Raw genomic sequence first — 17,020 nt, forward strand, 5'->3', positions numbered from 1 at the left:
CAGGGTACTGCCTACAGGATCCAAGAGGTTTCGGGACTACAGAGGAAGTCACCTCCTTCAGGAACTTACTTATTTACTAAGCATATGCTGTCATAGTAAAATCTTGTTGGTTTTGCCCCCTCAAAACCAAAAGGTTATAAAACCACTTTAAAATACTGGCTTTAATAAAATGGAAAAAGAGGGTCATTACAGTAAAATGGGGCCTATGTGCAGTGGATAGCCTGGCCAGTGTTCACTATTTTAAACCATTTCAATCAGCAAATCAGAACCAACAAGGAGATCAATGTCAACACTCACTTTTTGATTTCTCGAAGCAACATTCGGATAAGGATGGTCTGAAGTGGTTCAACCATCAATTTCCTCCACATGTCCAATGCTAGCTGCCAGGAAAAATGAAAATCATCAAGGCTGAATTACTCAGTGTTTGCTTTAAACATTTGTAAAAGTAAATACCCATCAGAAGAAGTATTTATAACTTTATTTCAAAACTCAAATAAAAACTGAATATACATAAGGAAAATAAATGGCTTAATTCAAAATGACACTGAATCACATGTCAGACATTCTGAATAAGCAACAGAATTAAGGTTTTTCATTAACTGAAAATCTTACAGAAATAAATGATTTTTATAAAACCTTAGTTAAAATAAATTTGCTGCATCCACAGATTTCTATTTCATCTCTTCTGGGTTCTCTTTTAAGTCCATGTCCTTCACATTTTTTTTTTTAATTATAAGGGTCTTAACATTTTCTAAATACATTTTATGAGCTTTTTCATACAGCAAAACTATTAACCTTCTGTCATTCATCCACCATTAATTTAATTATTAAAATAATACTTTTCCCACATCTTTTCTGTTCTTCTCATCTATGTGAAAGTCTTAGTAAATCATAACAGTATTTCATTTATTTAACATTTAGGATGTTTTAAATCTTGACAATTTTAAGACAGTCAACTCAGTGTTCTTAAGAAGATAGTGAATCACATTACTTCAGTATATAAAAGCATGTTTATGTCTGGCAGTCTTTTAAAGAATTTCCTACCTCTCCTATTTCCATAAGTGGTTCATTCATATCTACACCACCATAACCATACTGAAGGTCAGCTTCTGTCAGTTTATTTTTTTTAATAAACTGTGTGTTGAGATACCTGGAAAACAAATGTAGTATCAAGATGCTATGTCAAAATCAGTAGGAAAGAAATAACTTGGAATTTTAGAACAATAACTTTAGAGTTATAATCAACTACAGAATAGTTCAGTAATACACCCCAAAGAAATTAGAAATACAATTTTTAAAAAAGATAAAAGTTATCAGCCAAACTCTCTTTGCAAGGTTCTAAAAGACAAAAAATAAGACCTCTCAGGTAGAAAAAAAAAAAAAATCCTATTTTCACAGTCCCACTTAAAAAAAACTCAAGGGTTTTGTTCCAAAAATTTCCTATACTCTTAAGAGCTCAACAGCTGCTATCCAAGGGTCAGACCCTCTACAAGTTAATTTACTCATTCTCAGATTCTCCTTAAATAAGCCGAGTTCACTTTGCAAAGAATTAAACAGAAAATGCTTAAAAAGATCAAATTCAAGTAAGTTCTCTAATTTATATTTTGTCACCATTAAATATGTAACTTTTCATTTTTGAACCAAAAACAAAATCACAATCACTAGGTAAGAAAATGGAACAGACTTACAGACAGGTAGAAGGAAAAATGGACAGAACTAAGATCACTGTGTCAATCAGAGGGAAACAGCTTTATAAAGAAAGACCAACTGTGATGAACTCTTAGAATCACTGAGATGAACAGAGTTCTAAGATTAACGGAAATGTGTGCAAAGGGTGTGCAATATTCAAGTACCACTTGCCACCATCCCAGATTTCACAAGGCCCTTCATGCTCACCTCCTAAAACTATTCGTTGGACAGGTTCTGCCAAGGTGAAAACGGCTATTGACGATATAAGTATTTAGGCAACAACCACGAAATCTCTGTATTAAAACACACACGTTTGCTGCATCGAAATCAAAGGTCTACTCAGTGTTCACAGACAACTGAAACTGAAAGCAAAGACAACAGAAATCTCAACAGCGTAACTCCTCTGCCAATTCTACGAAGCACAAGGCCAGAATCGTTACACACGTTCCCTCCCACCTTCACTCACTTCAAGCTCTGGCCTCCAGGGCTTACACCATTCAACATTTTAGTCTCTTCTGTCCACTGCTTATAAAGTCATTTCCTTCCAAGTACCATTGAACCTTCCCTTTCATTCTCACTATAACCCTTGTAATTTCCTGCTGGGTTTCCAACCATGCTTCCAGCTGAGGAAAGGGGAACAGGAGAGAGGGAGGAAGCCTCAGCTCGAGAGAAAACGCCTGCTTCACCTGAAAGCAGATTCTCTGGGGCAGGGAGGCACCTCTGGCCTAGGTCACTGTGGTCTTGGCTCACACAACTCTCAGGCCTGACCTAACCCCCAGTGCAAACCAGCCTTCACTCCCCACCCCCAGTGAAATTAGTATCTGATACACAACTGTCTTCTTTTCTTCACAGTACTTGCCACTGTGTGAAACAACCCTGTTCTTTCTTTGTCTGCACATACTCTCTAGAATGTGAGGGCTGCCAGACGGTGTCCAGAATAGTGTCAGGCAGACAGGCAGTCCTTGAAAAATACTTCTTCGAATTAATGAAATGAATAAGCGGGTAACTTTCCAGCAAGCATGGATGGCAAAAGCTAACAGTAGAACACAAGTCTGGAAAAGCAGCCTGTAGCCAGATCATAAAAGTCATGAATGCCAGGAAATAAAAACAGTCACTAATATTTATGGAGTGCCTATTATGCATCAGAGACAGCTCTAAGCATTGCAGCTGGCTGAATAATAGGAGGTAGGTATTTGTGGTACCATTAGGATCCCCATTTTATATGTAAGAAAACTGCAGCTTAGAGAGTTTAAAGAATTCAGCAGAGGTCCATCCACTACTAAGTGGCAGAGCTGACTCAGAAAATTCATGAGGGTTCCCTCTCTCATTCAGCAAGTACTGACCAAAAGCGTATTACACGCCAGGTATAAGGCAATGGGGACAGAAAAAAAGAAAAAAATGTAGTGAGCTTACCCATCTGGCAGGACATAACAACACAAAGAAATGTAGTCTTTCTGAGTAGGGGGAAAACTTAACTGTCATACCTGCACCATTACATGTGCCTTTCTGTAAGAGCCTCTGCTCCAAACCACTCCTTTTCTGGTCAGTGTACCATGGCCATCAAGAATCCTACCTAGACCGTTAGCACCACTCACCTCACTCTCCATTTTATCTCCTTTTCATCAGTTGGTCCTCCTGGTCTAAACTATTCATCACCTCCTCCCATTATTTTCTTTTTTCACTTCCAATGCATTTGTTGACTCTTCGTTTGGATCAAGTGCAACATTCTCATGACTGGTCTCTGTTTCCCATTTCTGGCATCTCTCATTCATCTGAAAACTATTTTCAGGATATCAACTTCCTATCCAGATACCTCCAGAAGCCCCCTTATTCCTATATTAAATGTAAACTTCTTAGCACTGCTGACTTGGAAGAGAAGCTGCTATATCTGCAGAAGTCTGGATTCACTCACTGATCCCTTCCCAAGGTCTGTGTGTATATTTCAGAGCCAGTACCCTGTGTCAGGGGAGCTTCAAATGTTGTGTTATTTCAGAGGACAAGTCACTATTCTCTTTCTCTCATGGGACAAATTTTAAACTAACTTTTATTATCTAGATCCTTCTCATTCCAGATATTCTACTCTTGACAGCTTAAGCTTGATAGAGAAGCTTTTAAAGTAATTTATAGATATAGCTGAAAAAAGTAGGGTAGTTGTTCATTTTGATTCAGACATAATTCTTAATTTCTAAGTCACTGTAGCACTTTACAATAGAATTCATTAACCACACATTTGTTTTTAAATGAACATATATATACCATGAGATCGTAAAATAGCTTCCAATAAATTCTTTATTTTAGTCTTTACTCTTTTGCACAGGTAATACCTCACTACTCAGGTGCAACCTGTGCAGTAATACACATTTTTATAATTCATCCTGGCTCAAAGTGGTTAATAATTATCCTTTGCTTTTCTGGAGTACTAGCAGTAACCCAACAGCATTAACTAACAAGAACTAAGAGCCTAAAGGTAAATTTGAAACCTCTAAGCAATCAGGCATTTCAACCTATCTTAAGAGAATTGCATTACAAGAGCTGTTCTCATGCTAATACCTGCTGGATTTCAGGAGTTGTTAGGTCTCAAGCTAATTGCTCCACTCCATGAGGTCGCAAAGAGTTGGACACAATTTAGGACTAAACAAATAACCTTGTGTCCCAGCAGTTCCATCAAGGGCCAGCAGGGCCTAAACAGGTACGGAGTAGCAGGAAAAGTGGGACAAGAACATTATCATTTTCCTTTAAGATCAAAATCCTTAAGTCACCTATGCTAAGGCACATCCATCTTATAAATCAACCAGAGTAAAGAAGAGGCTAGAAATTACTTCGAAATAATACTGAAAAATACTTTTGAAACAAAACTGATTTTTTTTCCTTTACATTTCTGTACACAGATTTCCTTATAGACTGAGATTGCTAACAAGATAGCCTGGATAACCTACTATCCAACAAGTATCACACACTCTTCATCTAATTACTGCCAAATGTACCTCCGTGAGATCTCATGACTCAGTCTACCGGTATAATTAAACAATGATAATCATCACATGAAGCCAACCACATGGAGGTCAAACAAAACACTCCAAGTGAATCCCGTGAGCCATTGACTCTAAGCCTTTGCTACAGACAGTGGAAAGGTACTAAATGATCAAATTTGCACTGAAGAAATTTACTAAATAGAATACATTAGAAATCAAAAGCTGGGAAACTAGTTACATTATTGTTAATATACAGGTGAGAAATGATAAAAAGGTTGAACTACCATACTATAATAGCAATGCAAAGGAAATAATAAATTTAAGAGACATGTGGAGGATTTGACCAAGAGGCATCAGGCAGAGAAGATAACCCCAGTGAAAGATAACCGACTTCTGGCACATACATCCGGGTGTCTAGTACTATCATTAACTGAGATGAGCATCACTGGGGGGCAGTGTGTGTATACAAGATAACAAGTTGTGAACATCTACAGCACGATGTTACCACAGAACACCTAAGAGGTACAGGCTGTCAGGTAAGAATACTCCTCTGAAACTGAGGCTACCCGCAATAAATGTCTAATTTGGTGGTAATCAATATACAGGTTGTAGTTAAAACCAGGAGTAACTGAGATCATCCTAGAAAGAATAAGGAGTGTGGCTAAGGAATAAGAATAGAACCTACATGACTACAGTCTATCTAGGATGAGATCAGGCAGAATGAAGGCGTTGAATGGACTTACTCAGGCTGATCTGGGTTTAAATTCTCCCCTTGTCATTTTTCCAGCTCAGGGACCTTGAGCAAAGACATTTAACCTCTCTGACCCAGAGTTTTCCTCCACTGTAAAAAAAATCACCTCAAACGGCTTTATTTGTATGCATATATATATGTGTGTGCATCATATATAAAACTTAATAAAAGTTCTTTAATAGTACTAATTTCAATAGCACCAAACTGATTTTGGTCAAAAGAAATGCAGAAGAACCAAGAGAATGCTATCTCAGAAAACTAAGAAAGACCAGAAAAATAACTTCGATCTTTGCTAAAGCATCTCAGCTAATGAGGGGTTCCACTGCCCACAAACAGGTGAAGCGCTTGGTCATCTGTACACCAGTGGCTCCAGCTTCTCAGCAGGTGCAAAAGCACACATGTGCCCTCACTCTGATCCTTAAACCTCCCTCTGCTCTCCCTCATAGTTTAGCTAAAGAATTCTCAAAGTTCTATTTATGACTAGGTCACTTTGGTGGGTGAGGTAGGGAAAAAAATCAAATAGTCAGGATGTTTAATGGATGGCAGACACCATTTTATAAAAGCCAAAGCCGCAGTAAGCCATGCCTTTGTTAGCCATTGCTGGTTTCTGGTTTGGTTTTGTTACATTTTGCTCTCCTAAGAAGAAACAGAGCTACTGGCTATTTAGAATTAAGCTCCAGTTTCTAACATAAGCAACCTACATCTAGTAAAGTCCAATGTTGATATAAAAACAAAAGAAAACAAAAAACCCATAAAGCAAAGAAGGACAAACACAAGGAGGTGACCGTACCTTGGCCCCAGTGTGGCTTCCTGCAAGTGAAAGTGAAAGTCGCTCAGTCATGTCCGACTCTTTGCGACCCCATGGATTCTCCAGGCCAGAATACTGGAGTGGGTAGCATTTCCTTTCTCCAGGGGATCTTCCCAACCTAGGGATCGAACCCAGGTCTCCCATATTGCAGGCGGATTCTTTACCAGCTGAGCCACCAGGGAAGCCAAGCATCATGTAAATGTGCAAGTCAGTTCGGTTTCTCAGTTTCTCCTCAGTAAGAAACTGACGCAGCGGTTCATCTGTGGCCCAAGCCACAAGGCAGAGGGAGTACAGTTCTCACTGCAGCCATCACAGCCACTGGGGCCAGCATCATTCCTTTATTTATCCACAATCCTTCAATAAATGAGATTCTGCCTGTGTACCCCAGAACCTATTTCCAGTGTTGGCGTGAATGAGTCAGAGAGGACCAGGCCAGAGTGCCGTGGAAACATGTAGGAGGGGGCAGTTAAGAGAGGAGATTAAAGGAGGAGACCGAGTCAACAAGTTCAGGGCAGGGAATGGGGATTAGTCACTCAGGGAAAGGAAGAAAAGCAATCCAGACAGACGAACAGAATGGCGTGAGGAAAGGCAGGATGAGATGAGGCTGGGTACCTTCATGAGACATAAAATACTGAATCCTGGAGTCAAACAGCAAAACACTGGAGGAGGGCCCTGGCTTAGATACACTAGAAGTTTCATCCAAGCTGAAGTTTCACTTTAGATCTGTCAAGATTTAATGCGCGCTACCCAGTCCCAGACAACTGAAGAAACAGCTATACCATCAAATACAGCTTCAGTTCTCACAGACTAAGTTTCCACACCAAATATCCACATGACCCGCACTACAGACCTTTCCCCTTAGCACAGAAAAGTCCATACATCACGAAACGCTTCAGTTCTGTGCATTTAAATAGGTCATAAAAGCAAAAACTCCTTCAACTACCAAACACAGGTGTCTGTCAGGGGAGTGAAAGTGCACTTACCTGTACAAGCAGTCCATATAGTCTGCACCCTTGCTGTATTCCTCCCAATACCTATGATACATAACAAGCACCTGCTCTTCAGACTCCAGAACTCTCTAGATAAAGAAGAAAAACACTTTTTACTCACAAAGCAGTGATCATTTTCATCTGTAAGCAATGAAATTTATCAAAAACTAATGTTCTTATATAAATGACATAATTTGAGCATTATATATTTACAAATTACATTCTAATTTAACTACCTTCAGTAACAATGAAAGAGCTAGGAGAAAAAAACAACAACAACGTGAATCTTAAGATTCCTAAGATAAAAAAATAAAATGCCACGGTTTGATGCTGTTCCTTGGGCTAGAATACTAGGTCAGATTAAAACAGAATGTAATTCTATTGCCATACATCTCTCTGTTTCCTCATGTCCATCAATTCTGATCAGACTGCTAGCTGTACATCATCACCTCACGTTATTCACTTCTGTGAATAAGACTATGAAAACTGACAATTTTTCCATATTCTCCAAATAAGTTATTGTATATTTACTTAATAAAATAAAAATAAAAGCCTACTATCTTTTGAAAAATGAAAATCAAGCTGAAATCTGAGGCCTGGTATTTAAAAAGTTAATTTTAATGTAAATTCAGTATAACAACAAAAGTCACTGGCTAGAACGGACATTCCCAAAGTCACCGCTTCTTGAACCTCAACTGTCCTTCCATCAACTATCCATGTGACCTTGGGCAAGTCCTGACCTCAAGGCTCATCTAATAACTCTGATGAAATGCTATGCTTTTAAGCTTGGAATTTTAACAATTAAAGCTCACAATGATAGGAAGAGCCGACAAATAGTACTTCTTTAGACTACCATGTGGTAAATAAATTAAAAATACCAACCACTATTAATAATGCCACACTTCTCAGGTGGCATAGTGTGGTACAGAATCCACCTGCCAATGCAGGAGACACAGGTTCAATCCCTGGGTCGGGAACAGCCCCTAGAGTAGGAAAGGGCAACCGACTCCGGTATTCTTATCTAGGTCATTCCATGGACAGAGGAGCCTGGCAGGCTATGGTCCATGGCATCACAGAGACGGACACGACTGAGAGATTGGCATGGCACAGCATTAACAGTGCTAGGCAACAGGGCCCCTTAGGAACTTCTGCGGCTGGTGGGATAAAATATAAATCCAGAAACAATTCCTTACTACAGTCATTCCTGAGTATCAGCAGGGGCTGTTTGTAGGATGCCCCACAGATACCAAAACCCACAGAGGCTCAACTCCCCTACAGTCAGGCCTCCACATCCACCAATATGGAAGACACAGATATGGAAGAGCAACTGCATTAAGTCAAAAAATAAAAAATGTTCATGACTTAAGACCTAGTAATTCTCAGTCTAGGGACTTACTAGAAATTTCTAGCTATTTAGAAATAATAACAAATAGGTAAAACAGGCTTTGAAAAATGAGTTTTTCTTCAAAGGTTGTAAGGAACTATCACAGGACCAATTTTGCTCTACTTATAGGTTATTACCCTATGAAAAAGGCCTCATTCGAGTCATGTGCAGGGTTACACACACTACACAGTGTATGTTACTTTATCTCTATTTGATAGATAAAAGAACTTAAAGTTCAAGCCAGGTTAAGTGAGGTAGGTTAAGTGAGTTGCCCAGAGTCACAGGGCTAATAAAAAGTGGTCAAGTTTCTAGCTCAAACAATAAATGATCTCACCCAGTTCCTGATAAGATCACTAATCCGAAATAAGTTAGAAATGCTGCCGTTAGCCAAATACTGCAAATTTGTTCACTACACATACACAGATCAACAAGTCTGATGTTTCCCTCATGTGCATGGCACACTGACCGAAATAACTGGTCATGGGGAGTTCCTGTCATGCTTTCTCATTTACCATTCTCCTTTTCAATCCTAGGATTTTCAAGACCTTACAGAGGATATTAAGAGGCAGCTAAAAGGTTGATTACAAAGACAGAGATTCACCAAGAGGTGGGGAAGGGACAGTAAAAACAAAAAAAACTTGGTTCTACAAACACCATCTGAAGAACATGTGAGGACTTGATTTCAAGTTGAACAAATCTTGATTTGAAACTCTCCTCACTTACTAGCAGCATGACCTTGAGCAACTAAACTGATTTCCTTGGAGAACCTAACCACACAGTGCTTGACTCATAGCTCTTAAATACATTTTAGAAAAATGTTATTTAGGAAACAAAACAAATAACCTTAACTTGATACAAGTTCAGCACTGGAAAACAGTGAACTAGTCAAATAACTATGTAGCCATAAACACACTTACATCATGTGTACAGCAGTCCTTACCTTGTGCAAATGCCGTACATGATTTTCCAAAAAAATCTTAGTTTCTGTATAAAGTCTTTCTCCAAGGGGTTCAGGATAGGCCACACATAAAGCATAGATATCTCTAGTTAAATTGTTAAGGTTTTCATATTCACTGGAAACATTACTTTAAAACAAATGAGATTTAACTCAAGTTAAAAAATGAAAAACCTTTATTTCATTCTTATAGTTTAGGATTATATAGATACACACAGAATGAAGGACACTGACCCAACACGTGACAGGACAGCATCACATAAGGTAAGTCACACACCCCACAAAATGCTTTGTAAGAAATAAGTGCTAACATGTGGTGCTGCACAGTTCTCAGTAGAGGGTGGGCGGCTTTTGTTTTTTCAGTTTCAAAATATGAAAGATTTATCACCACTAAAATTTCTACCTAAAATATCTGAGTATCAGAAGTCAACCTTATATTCTTGGGCAAAATAACAGGAAAAGGAGAGAAACTGGCTGTAGAACAATTAGGAACACAGTTCTTTATTTTTCAAAATAAAATTTTAAAACTGAGATTCCAAGTTTGCTGTTTGCGCAGACATTTTTTATTTCAGGGGAGGAGCAGAAAACTCACAATCAGGTGAAGAGTAATTGGACCATCTTAGACAGATCAAACAATAAACATCTTAGAAATATCAATAACTGAAGGGACTTTTCAAGGAAGCTAGCTATCTCAAAATCATTTACAAACCAACAAATAACTATATATTCTGTAGAATAAGAACACATTTAATTATTCATTTTCTTTAACTTATGCTCATTTTTCTCTTGTCATCTTCTATGACCAACTCCTCCTCTTCTCTTTTGACTCATTATTTTACTTAAAATAGTGTTAAAAGTACCTAAGTACTTGCCTAGCCCAACCTCATTCATGCACAAGTAACTTTTAACGCTTTTTTAAGTTTTTACTAAGATTCCAATCAGAAACAGTTCATGATGTTCCACACACACACAAAAAAAAAAAACTTAAAAGAGACTAGTTCAATAATAAGCTCTTCAAAGGCAAAATCCATTATCAATTATCATCTAAATACAATGGAAAGTACAAGAAATCAGATGTTAGAAATCTTGCATAGAGTCTGTGCTCCATCAACGATTACCAGCACAGCATGGGTGGGTCCCTTTACCCCTGAGTACCAGTTTCCACATCTATTATATCTGCCCCACTGATCTGACAGGCGTGTTTGGGGCACCAAATAACACTAAAAATGTAAAAGATCTCTGCAAACTATGACACCTTCTAGAAAAGTTACCATCATTTTCTGTATCTGCAGTGACTAGAACACAGATAGCCTATCAAATGTTTCTTACTGACAACTGCAACAGTAATGAATTCAAAGAACTTCACTGCTCCTGCACCAACATTCAGTTTAATATTAACAACTGGGTTAGGCATTGACAACAAGTTGAATCACTCTTATGAAATCCCAGCCTTTCTAGAGAATACAAACCTTGTTCGGTGAGGCAGCCATCCTTCAGCCCAGAGCACAGATGGAGGGTGCAGTGAGCCGGGGTGACAGGAACCTTCACCCACATAATAATACCTTCACGTCTCATCTTCCCTTTAGACGGAAAGAGTCTCTGGTTCCTACAAGGTCTACTCAGTCCATAAAGCCTCCTACAGGGCCCTTCAACCCAGAGACTAGGCCTAATCCCTACTCCCTTCCTTCATGTGGAATGTCCCTGTGGTAGAAGGTGAAGGCAGGTCAGCAGTCTGCCAGGGCTGCCCCAGGCCCTCCCAGCCACAGCGCCTGGCAGACACTGGGCAGAGCTGCTAAGACAGCCACCCACCCCTCTCCCCAGCTACCTGCAGCTGAGGGTTCCAAGAGACCTCTTTAACCTCCCAAATACTAAAAAGCTAAAGTAGTGGAATGCTGTGGGTTTTTTCCAGAGTATATATCCTGGGTGCTGGAGGTCACACTGTGTTTCTACCTAGACAATGATATTATTAATGCTATAATATACATATAATATACATGTCTGCCCTCTTAGCACAGGAGGCAGCATGTCAGTCTCATAATCTGAAGGTCCTGAGTTCGAACCTCAGAAAGGGCAGATCACTCTTTCAGGGCTTCCCTGATAGCTCAGTTGGTAAAGAATCCACCTGCAATGCAGGAGAACCCAGTTCGATTCCTGGATTGGAAAGATGCTGGAGAAGGGATAGGCTACCTACTCCAGTATTCTTGGGCTTCCCTTGTGGCTCAGCTGGTAAAGACTCCATCTGCAATATGGGAGACCTGGGTTCAATCCCTGAGTTGGGAAGATCCCCTGGAGAAGGGAAAGGCTACCCACATCAGTATTCTGGCCTAGAGAATTCCATGGACTGTACAGGCCAAGAGGACACCAAGAGTCAGACATGACTGAGCAACTTTCACTTTCATTTTCATATACATACATTATATTCAGTTCAGTTCAGTCACGCAGTTGTGTCCGACTCTTTGTAACCCGATGGACTGCAGCAAACCAGGCCTCCCCGACCATCACCAACTCCCGGAGCATACTCAAACTCGTGTCCATCGCGTCGGTGATGCCATCCAACCACTTAATCCTCTGTCATCCCCTTCTCCTCCCGCCTTCAATCTTTCCCAGCATCAGGGTCCTTTCTAATGAGTCAGTTCTTCACATCAGGTGGCCAAAGTATTGGAGCTTCAAGCTTCAGCATCAGTCCTTCCAATGAATAGTCAGGACTAATTTCCCTTAGGATTGACTGGTTTGATCTCCTTGCAGTCCAAAGGACTCTCAAGAGTCTTTTCCAACACCATAGTTCAAAAGCATCAATTATTCGGCGATCAGCTTTCTTCACAGTCCAACTCTCACATCCATACATGGTTACTGGAAAAACAATAGTTTTGACTAGACAGACCTTTGTTTACAAACTAATGTCTCTGTTTTATAATATGCTATCTAGGTTGGTCATAGCTTTTCTTCCAAGGAGCAAGCATGTTTTAATTTCATGACTGCAGTCACCATCTGCAGTGATTCTGGAGCCCAAAAAAATAAAGTCTGTCACTGTTTCCATTGTTTCCCCATCTATTTGCCATGAAGTGATAGGACCAGATGTTATGATCTTAGTTTTCTGAATGTTGAGTTTTAAGCCAACTTTTTCACTCTCTTCTTTCACTTTCATCAAGAGGTTCTTTAGTTCTTTCTCACTTTCTGCCATAAGCATGGTGTCATCTGAATATTTGAGGTTATTGATATTTCTCCCAGCAATTTTGATTCCAGCTTGTGCTTCATCCAGTCCAGCATTTCTCATGATGTAAGCTGCATGTAAGTTAAATAAGCAGGCTGACAATATACAGCCTTGACGTACTCCTTTCCCAATTTGGAACCAGTCTGTTGTTCCATGTCCAGTTCTAACTGTTGCTTCCTGACCTGCATACAGATTTCTCAGGAGGCAAGTCAGGTGGTCTGGTATTCCCATTTCTAAGAATTTTCCACAGTTTGTTGTGATCTACACAGTCAAAGGCTTTGGCATAGTCAATAAAGCAGAAATAGATGTTTTTCTGGAACTCTCTTGCTTTTTCAATGATCCGACGGATATTGCCAATTTGATCTCTGGTTCCTCTGCCTTTTCTAAATCCAGCTTGAACATCTGGAAGGTCACAGTTCACGTACTTTTGAAGCCTGGCTTGGAGAATTTTGAGTATTACTTTGCTAGCATGTGAGATGAGTGCAACTGTGTGGTAGTCTGAGCATTCTTTGGCATTGCCTTTCTTTGGGATTGGAATGAAAACTGACCTTTTCCAGTCCTGTGGCCACTACTGAGTTTTCCAAATTTGCTGGCATATTGAGTGCAGCACTTTCACAGCATCTTCTTTTAGGATTTGAAATAGCTCAACTGGAATTCCCTCACCTTCACTAGCTTTGTTCATAGTGATGCTTCCTAAGGCCAACGTGACTTCGCATTCCAGGATGTCTGGTTCTAGGTGAGTGATCACACCATCATGGTTATCTGGGTCATGAAGATCTTTTTTGTATAGTTCTTCTGTATATTCTTGCCACCTCTTAATATCTTCTGCTTCTGTTAGGTACATAACATTTCTGTCCTTTATTGAGCCCATCTTTGCATGAAATGTTCCCTTGGTATCTCTAAATTTCTTGAATAGATCACTAGTCTTTCGCATTCTATTGTTTTCCTCTATTTCTTTGCACTGATCACTGAGGAAGACTTTCTTAACTCTCCATGCTACTCTTTGGAACTGTGCATTCAAATGGGTGTATCTTTCCTTTTCTCCTTTACCTTTCACTTCTCTTCTTTTCACAGCTATTTGTAAGGCCTCCCCAGACAACCATTTTGCCTTTTTGCATTTTTCTTCTCGGGGATGGTCTTGATCACTGCCTCCTATACAATGTCACGAACCTCTGTCCATATTTCATCAGGCACTCTATCAAAACTAATCCCTTGAATCTATTTGTCTTCCACTGTATAATCGTAAGGGATCTGATTTAGGTCATACAGGAATGGTCTAGTGGTTTTCTCTACTTTCTTCAATTTAAATCTGAATTAGGCAATAAGGAGTTCATGATCTGAGCCACAGTCAGCTCCCAGTCTTGTTTTTGCTGATTGTATAGAGCTTCTGCATATTAGGTATAGTATATATATGTGTATGTATATACACATATACTGTCATGTAGGAATGCAGGGCAGCAGGTTTTACACCACATGGAAACCACCAACTCATGTTTTCATATACAACCCCTAACTCATAAATGTAGACAACCCAGGTAAGAACTGTTTCTGCCTGACAGCCGCTGAACGTGCTATGTGCTCTCTGCCTGGAACGCTGCCCCTAGGTCTCTGTGTGACCTGCTCCCTCCCTCTGTCCTAGTCTTTGCTCAAGTTTCATCACCATCCTCAGAGAGACCTTCCCTGACCACCATCTGCAGAGTCGCACACACACTCAGACCCTCGCCCTGCTTCACTCCTCCCCAGCCCACCGCCCCAGTATGTAACCTGTGATGATGAACAGAAGCACAGGCATTAGGTTTGCCTTACATCTTTTTAATGCCTATCTCCTTCAGTAGAATGAAGGGAAAGTGGCTTGTTTTGTTCACAGCTGTACTCCCAAAGCCTGAAGAGGTGTCTGACATATGCTAAATCTCAGTAAAGTATTTGTTGAACAAAAGGTTATGGAAGATTGTTGACTGCCACATACGGGTAATAAACTTGGAACTGTGAAGAATAATACATTTGAAAATAGTCATACTGGAAAGTTCTTCCACTTAGGAAAGCTTAAACCTGTTTTCAACAAGCTTATGAACCCAGCACACTGACGGTCGCAGGCGTAGGTGCCACCAAAGGATACGAGAAGCGGTCGTTCCACGTTGCTCTCTCCACGTACTCCAACATGACCACAGCTTTGATTGTCGTGAGGAGTTTGTTCCAGGTTTCATCAAAATCCACTACTCTTGGTTTCAAAGACATTGTGCAAGTTTAGTGTTGAAATCTGTTAATTAAAGACAATGCTAACGTTAGCATAAATTACACAGGGTCAGCCACTTGTCTCTAAAACAATCGCATCATTAGACAGCAGGATGCAAGAAGGGGTGAGAACAGAGCCTGGCATGTGGTGAGAACAATCAACATTGGTGCCATCTTTTCATGACTGTCCAGACGAGGAATTCCTCAGAATGTTTGTATTCACTACAAACTCTAAGAAATAGAGAGCATTTAACACAAATTATTTATAATTCAGGGTGGGCCAAAGAATGAGAAGCTTCATGTGCTGAGAGAAAGAAGCTGGGACTCAATGAGCCAAAAAGTTAAACTCCAACATGAGAAATGCACAGCAGATACTCGGTCAAGACAAAACGGCTTCAGCCCCAAATCCTCGTGGTTTGCACTCCTTAAACTGGAGACCAAGCCCATTTATGAGGAAACACAAAACCATTAAAGGGTTTCTTTTCTTAAAGCATCAGTTTAGCTGGATTTCAAATCCTTCTCCATAACACACCAGAAGAACAGAATTAAAAGAAAAACCTCTTAAAGCCACATTTAATTGCACAAGGGAGCATTTTTCCAGCGCAAGTCTTCACATCCTCCCCGAAGTTTTCCCTCATTACCGACTGTGAAGCACCAAGTTAGTCTGTAGCCAGGGCCAAACAAGGAGGAAACATTCTTCCTCTTTGTGTTCTACTGTGGGGAAAAAAGGAGGTAAAGAGACAGCAGGGAGAAGGCAGGATGTACAGAGAGAAAGGAAACGAGACAAGAGACCAGTTGCATGGTCAACAAACTAGAGGCGGCCCTGGGCCCTTCTTACGTGGTGAAGAAAAGAATTCCAGAGGAGTCCAGGGAACAGACTTCAAGGAAGAGAAGAAAAGGAATCAGAGAGGTCAAACAAAAGCCCAAAGAGGGTGTGCCACCTCAACTCTCTCCCGTCAACAGACCAGAGACTACCTCCAGGCCTTAAACTTCCTCTAACCAGCAGTAATCCGTGTGTGTGTTGTGTAGCAGTAAAGTGAAAGTCACTCAGTCGTGTCTGACTCTTTGCAACCCCATGGAATTAATTCTCCAGGCCAGAATACTGGAGTAGGTAGCCTTTCCCTTCTCCAGGGGATCTTCCCAACCCAGGGATCAAACCCAGGTCTCCCACATTGCATATGGATTCTTTACCAGCTGAGCCACAAGGGAAGCCCAAGAATAATGGAGTGGGTAACCTATCCCTTCTCCAGCAGATCTTTCCGACCCAGGAATCAAACCAGGGTCACCTGCATTGCAGGCAGATACTTTACCAACTGAGCTACCAGGGAAGCCCATACTTACTATAAGCCAAACACAAATCTAAGTGCTTTATATAAAGTCACTTAATCCTCCCAACAATCTGATGAAGTAGGACCCACTGTTCCCTCCATTTTCTGGATAAGAAAACTAATTACATGGTGATTAACAAACTTGCTTAAGGTCACAGAGCTGTTTATTGATGGCATCAGGAGGATTCAGACCTGCACTGGAACCCCTGCCCTCAACCGCCGTATGCAACCATGTGCTGTGTGCTCAGTGATGGCCGACTCCTCGTGACCCCATGAACTGTAGCCCTCCAGGTTTCTCTGTCCATGGGATTTCCCAGGCAAGAATACTGGGAGTGGGTCGCCATGTCCTACTCCAGCAGACTTGGTAACATCCTTAGTGAGTACTTAGATACATGCCAGGCATTGTACTAGGTGAGGATAACAGTGATCAACAAACAGAATTCTTGACTTTTAAGAAAGTTACTCTTGGATCTAGCACTCAGCAACAAAAACAACCTACCTAAACCACAGAGCTGACCATGTCACTCTGGTACTTAAAGCAGCTTGAGATTTTCCACTACGGATAGCATCTGGTAACCCTGGTGGCTCAGAGGTTAAAGCGTCTGCCTCCAATGCGGGAGACCCGGGTTCGATCCCTGGGTCGGGAAGATCCCCTGGAGAAGGAAACGGTAACCCACTCCAGTATTCTTGCCTGGAGAATC

At 40.6% G+C, this 17,020-nt stretch overlaps 1 protein-coding gene across 1 annotated transcript in view; it reads right to left on the reverse strand.

Moving 5' to 3' along the window:
* CUL2 (cullin 2) overlaps positions 1-17,020 on the reverse strand; it is a 68,967-nt gene that overhangs the window by 37,607 nt on the left and 14,340 nt on the right. Inside the window, exons 3-7 of the mRNA XM_055427949.2 lie at positions 14,876-15,016; positions 9,534-9,636; positions 7,204-7,298; positions 1,045-1,150; positions 298-380 (exon numbers count right to left, since the gene is read on the reverse strand). Of these exons, the coding sequence (XP_055283924.1) occupies positions 298-380; positions 1,045-1,150; positions 7,204-7,298; positions 9,534-9,636; positions 14,876-14,994 (506 nt within the window). The 5' untranslated portion in view covers positions 14,995-15,016. The remainder of the gene's footprint in view (positions 1-297; positions 381-1,044; positions 1,151-7,203; positions 7,299-9,533; positions 9,637-14,875; positions 15,017-17,020) is intronic.

The sequence above is a fragment of the Moschus berezovskii genome, chromosome 15 (assembly GCF_049115385.1).
Source record: "Moschus berezovskii isolate FMDL1 chromosome 15, NW_MosBer_1.0, whole genome shotgun sequence".
NCBI classification, from domain to species: Eukaryota; Metazoa; Chordata; class Mammalia; order Artiodactyla; family Moschidae; genus Moschus; species Moschus berezovskii.